Below are 5828 nucleotides of genomic sequence, written 5' to 3'. Positions count from 1 at the left end.
AAACCAAAGGTGTCTCATTGGAAAACGACGGTGCTCAGAGGCTGGCGAACCTTACCTTCTCCGACAGACTGGGGAGAGACAGAAACTCAAACGATAAAACAGGGATCAAAGTGGCTTCGAGCCCATATAATCCCAGCTCCTGCAAATAAAAGGATACAGCTTTGAGCTGGCAGGGGTTTTTTTGGAAAATAAGGAAAAGGGGCCTGTTTCACAATTTACACTGTGCCCACTCCTCAACTGTTAGCAGATCGCCCCACCCTTGATTGACTTCAACACAAGGCAGGGCCAGGCGTTCTGGGACTGGGTGTGCCAAGCACTTACCCTGACGTAGGGGTCCTGGCCACAGTCGTCCTCCTTGGGGTCTTTCAGCAAAAGAACCTTCATTATGGCCTGGCAGTCCTTACAGGGTGCTACGGGGCAGGGAAAGGGGATGTTAACTCGATTTCCAAGGCTCTTCCTGAGCAGGATCAGTGGGCTGGGCGGGCGTGGGGCGCAGGTAATCAGCGGCAGCTTGGCTGGCCTCTCCCTCCCCCACAGTGACTTGGCATTTATGGGCTTGTTCCTTCTGAAGACCCTGTCACTGATAAGGCCCTCGGACAGCAGGCTGGCACTTGATATCACTTGAGAGACTCACAGAAGAGAAGTGATGCAAATTCTGGGTTGAATCAATAATAAATAAGAGAAATGAGTATCTTCTAAGGAAGGGAATAATTACTTCCATTTCTTGATAAATCTACTCAGTTGCTTATAAGCTCTTTAGGAAATGATTATATTGATTCTTCTCATATGTTTTACAATATGGTCAAGTACCATGAGATAATCTTTCAAAAATTTTTGAGAAACCTGGAAAAAAGCCTGTTGATATATATCAAAAGGCGTACATACTTTATACCCTTTCTTCCTATAGTTTCAGTTTTAGAATAAATTCTAAGATGATACTCATAAATATGTGCAAAGATTAACATAAAGGTGTTCATCCTGGTATTCTTTTTTTTTTTTTAATTGACACAGAACATAGGGCAAGTTTAAGGTGTACAGTGTGATTTAATACATTTATACATTGTGACACAATTACCTCTGTAACACTGGCTAACATCTCTTCACTTCATAAAACTACCATTTCTCTTCTGTGGTAAGAGCAATTAAGATCTAGTCTCTTGGTAGCTTTGAAGTTGATAATACAATATTGTTGATTATAACCACCACGCTCTTCATTAGATCCTCAAAACTTAGCTGCAAGTTTGTATCCTGAAGGCAATGGCACCCCACTCCAGTACTCTTGCTTGGAAAATCCCATGGACAGAGGAGCCTGTTAGGCTGCAATCCATGGGGTCGCTAAGAGTCGGACACGACTGAGCGACTTCACTTTCACTTTTCACTTTCATGCATTGGAGAAGGAAATGGCAACCCACTCCAGTGTTCTTGCCTGGAGAATCCCAGGGATGGGGGAGCCTGGTGGGCTGCCGTCTACGGGGTCGCACAGAGTTGGACACGACTGAAGCGACTTAGCATTAGCATTATGCTTTATAATTGCAAATACTTAGAAACAATGTAAATGTCCCAAAAGGAGAGAATGGCTAAATAAATCAAGGTACAAGTCTACAAAAAAAATCACTAAAATACTCATAAACAACTTACTACACGGGTTATTTACTCACAAAATAATGTTAAGTTTAAAAAGGCAGGATACAGAATTACGTAACATGTGTGATCTTACAGATTTTATATACACATAGACATGAAAGAATATTCTTTGCTGCTAGGCTAGGGTGATTATTTTTTCCTCTATCTCTTTCTGTATCATCCAATTTTATTTTTACAATAAACATTAAATTCCTCTTGTATCAAAGGAGGAAAAAGCACATTATAACCACCCAAAGGTCTCAAAACAAAAGCCACCGAAGACCTGCAGAACAAACTCTGCTGGAAACGCAGATTACATCCCGCAAGTAGCATTAGACTAGCAATTACTTAATTAATATACAGTGGTTGATAACAGTCAAAGAGAGTATATTGTTTGGAGCAGAAGTGTGTTAACGCTGGGAGCCATTACTAATAAATAATCACTGAACATATTTCTGGAAACTTATAACATCTATGGGACATCTTAGGAAACTCTGGCTCCAAATGAATTGCTTTGTATCTAAGCAACCAATCCTGGGTGAACTAATAATTATGAAGCCAAGTTCAATTACTGCTGCTTTCCAGCACTTAGCTGGAGAGCGGGGGGACTTGGGGAGAGAGGCAGCAGCATCGTGTGTATCATTTCCTGAAATTACTCACCACGCGTCTAACACAGAAACCAGAATTCCCCCTTTCCGGGATGCTCACTCTTAGGTGCCAACTTGGCCGGGCTCGTTTTCCCCATTTATTCAGAAATGCTAACCTAGGTGTTGCTGGGCAGGTACTCTAGAGAGGTGATCCACGCACCATTCGTTGGCTTTTAGTAAAAGAGGTGATCCTAGGTCACCAGGGAGGGCCTGCTTCAGTCACTAGGAAGGCCTAAAGGGCAGAACTGAGGTTTCCTCGAGGAAGAAGGTAATTCCGCTGTGGCCGCAGCTGCAGGTAGTGCCCGAGCCTGCCCTTCCAGTCGGCTTGCACCGTGGATTCCAGCCTTTCCTCGCCAGCCCCCACAGCTGTGCAAGGCAATTCCTTGCACCAAGTCTCCTGATTATATCCCCTACTGTTCTCTCTGTTGAACCCTGGCTGACACACCTCCCAATCTGGGGGTTCAGGGATGTATGCCGCTAGATGGCAGGAGAAGTGAGTGACAGAAGATGAGATGGTTGGATGGCATCACTGACTCGATGGATGTGAGTGTGAGCAAACTCCGGGAGAGTGAAGCACAGGGAAGCCTGGGGTGCTGCAGAGTCGCACATGATTAGTGACTGAACAACAGAAAGGGGCCTGGGGCTCCCCCAGGGGAGAAGGCAGGCGTGACTCAAGTGCAAGGACCAGGGAGACTCTGGTTCACTGAGAAAGGGGGATCTACCGGATCCCCAGATATCCATTCCTCTCTCGCAGACAGGAGCCCTTCATAACGTCGGGCACATGGATGCCCGGGACAAATACGTGCAGATGGATATGGTCAGGTGAGGAGGTGCTGGTCCAGAGGATGGAAGTTGAAGTGATGCATACACTTCTGGTCCCGCCTGGACAGGAAGTGCCGTTCCTGCCCTTCCCTTCCTGCCTCCCTGCGGGGTGGAGGATGGATGGCGTTGGCCAGTAAGAGCTGCAGGGTCCTGCCTGGGGGCGATGCAAGGAGCAGGACCTCTTTGCATGGCAGAGCCACCAGTCAGCCAGAGTGTTTACATCAGAGGAAAGAAATGTTCTCTTCTGTTCCAGCCAATGTTTATCGGTTCTCTGTTAGAGCAGTGGGACCCACATCCTCACCCATGCAGAGCCCAGAATGCTTCCTGGAGGACCCGATGTTCCTGGAGGATCATGTTCAGACTGGAGGCTGCACAGGTTCAAGCCTGAGGGGTGGGGAGAGGCCTGGGGCGGCTGGAGTGTGCAGGGGAGAGTGGGGAGATGGCCTCGCCTGGCCCTGTTAGGGAGTCTGGACTTAGCAGCAATGGAGATGTCTTGTTGATGGATGTACTGTCCTGCTTGCTCTTTCTCTTCCCTTTTCTCTCTGGGGCAACATAAGGAGGGGAGTGCAGGGTCACCGAACAAGCACAGGGCTAAGGGCCAAGGGAGTCGGGTTCTGGTCCCAGCCTGATTGGCCACGACGTGATCTTGTTTTCGCCCGTTAAATGGGAATACCCTCTGCCCTCCCAAGGCACGGAGTGACTCAAAGGAGATAATGAATGACAGCTACCCAGCTGTTGTTATGTAGTCACTAAATCATGCTTGACTCTTCTGTGACCCCATGGATGGTAGCCCGCCAGGCTCCTCATTTCCTTCTTCAGGGGATCTTCCTGGCCCAGGGATTGAACCTCAGTCTCCTGCATTAGCATATGGATTCTGTATCACTGGGCCGCCTGGGAAGCCTTAGTTGTATGATAAAAACATGTGAGAGCAAACCAAATCTATTCACTGCAAATAAGGAAAATATTTCTTCTGGGTTCTACTCTGTGGTTCTCTCAGGTAATAAAACCGACGCCTTCTGGATAATGACTGCTTAGAAATTCCATGAGATGGGCTGCAGGACTTGAAAAATAAAAATTAAATACTGCCCTTGGCCCTTCTCTGCCATTGCTCTAAGCATCTCTAAGGCAGAACTAAGAGGAGCCACTGCTGAAGCTTCTCGGCCACTCCAGAACCCCTATCACCAAGTTCACCGAGAGACAGATCAACAGACACGTGCACTCAGTCATGCCAACACTCTGCTACTCTTCTTAGTAAATGAAGGTTTAAAGCTGAGACTGTGCAGAGAATCGATTCTCCTCCACATCTACCCTCTCACAGCTGACAGGTACCAGTCACTGAACTACTGGGCAAATCCAGCCCAGGGCTGAATCCAAGGGCTCAAAGAAAGGTCCACAGACCCTGTCTCAACAAGGGAGGGGGTGGGACGTCCCTGCTGGGCCAGTGGTTAAGGATCAACGAGAAGCCTGTGCACCGCAGCTAGAGGAAGCCTGTGCGCAGCAATGAAGATCCAGAGCAGCCATCAATAAATAAAGTTTAAAACAAACATTTTTTTTTTCAGTTGACACCTGTTACCTGCATTGCAGCAACAGGAGGAAGCCTGGAACAGGAAGGGGAGAATGGGGTCTTCTCAGGCTTTTATGCAACAAGGTTTGTATGTGAGTCACTTCGGACTTTGGCAAGAGGCCTGGTGGTGTGGGAGAATCTTGTGCCAGAGGGGCTGAAGCCTGGGTTCTGGTCTTCGCTGTTCTCTTGGTCTCTGTTCTTGAATCTGTGAAATAGGTCTGGGCCTCTGAACCAATGGCTTCCCTGGGGCACTTTCTTCCCCACAGTAGACGCTCAGCAAATATTTGTTCACATTGTGGGAAAACAACGCTTTAGGTTTACTCAGCAATTTTTGGAGCACGGGGAATGGCCACTTTTCCTTAAAGAGACAGGGAATTGACTTGATTAAGGCCTCTTTGCTGCTAAGAGAGCCACGTCTCAAATCCATATTTTTAACCCATGTTCTGCTGCTTTGAGTATTAGCAAGAAAAGCAGCTGCCCTTTTATCTGGCACTTACATGTGTAATTTATGGGGCTAAGCATCTTACAGGCAAGATCTCAATCCTCATTTAAACCAGCAAGGAAGGGAGATTATTCCTTTTTTACAGAAGAGGAAACTAAAGCTCTGAAGGTTTGAGTAATGTGCTCAGGCTGCATAGCACAGGAGTTGGCAGAGGTAATAATAAAATGTAACCCAGGTCTGGAGCCCAGGCCCGGTCTCCCAAGCATATGCTACCAGCTCTCTGCTCCTTTAGGATAAACTCCGGACTCCATTATACAGAGTGGAGCATTAATAAGTCAGAAAGAGGAAAACAAATATCAAATATTAACGCATGTATGTGGAATCCAGAGAAATGGTACGATGAACCTATTTCCAGGGCGGGAAGAGAGACACAGATGTAGGAAACAGACGTGGACTCGGGGGGAAGGGAGGGTGGGATGAACCGGGAGACCGCGATTCACATACATACATTACCATGTGTAAAACACGCAGCTAGTGAGAGGCTGCTGTAAGCCCTGTGATGACCCAGAGGGGTGGGGTGGTGGTGGGGGAGGGGGTTCGAGGGAGGCTCAGAAGGGAGGGGATATGTGTATGCATATAGCTGACTCATGCTGTTGTACAGCAGAAACACAATATTGTAAAGCAATTATATTCCAGTAAAAAAAAAAAAAAAAAGATAAAATTCTGATAT

General features: G+C 47.0%; 1 protein-coding gene across 4 annotated transcripts in view; it reads right to left on the bottom strand.

Annotated features, from left to right (window-relative positions):
• UROS (uroporphyrinogen III synthase) overlaps positions 1 to 5828 on the bottom strand; it is a 25905-nt gene that overhangs the window by 16105 nt on the left and 3972 nt on the right. For all 4 annotated transcript variants that reach the window (XR_826973.1, XM_010859158.1, XM_010859160.1 and 1 more), the window contains exons 2-3: positions 322 to 410; positions 56 to 139 (exon numbers count right to left, since the gene is read on the bottom strand). Coding sequence is in view for 3 of the 4 variants with exons in the window: in XM_010859158.1 (XP_010857460.1) it covers positions 56 to 139; positions 322 to 410 (173 nt within the window). In the remaining variant the exon portion in view is untranslated. The remainder of the gene's footprint in view (positions 1 to 55; positions 140 to 321; positions 411 to 5828) is intronic.

This window comes from Bison bison, unplaced genomic scaffold, assembly GCF_000754665.1.
Source record: "Bison bison bison isolate TAMUID 2011002044 unplaced genomic scaffold, Bison_UMD1.0 scf7180017864456, whole genome shotgun sequence".
Taxonomy (NCBI): Eukaryota; Metazoa; Chordata; class Mammalia; order Artiodactyla; family Bovidae; genus Bison; species Bison bison.
Note: the sequence above shows the minus strand (reverse complement) of the source record. Positions and strands in the feature narration are given on the sequence as shown.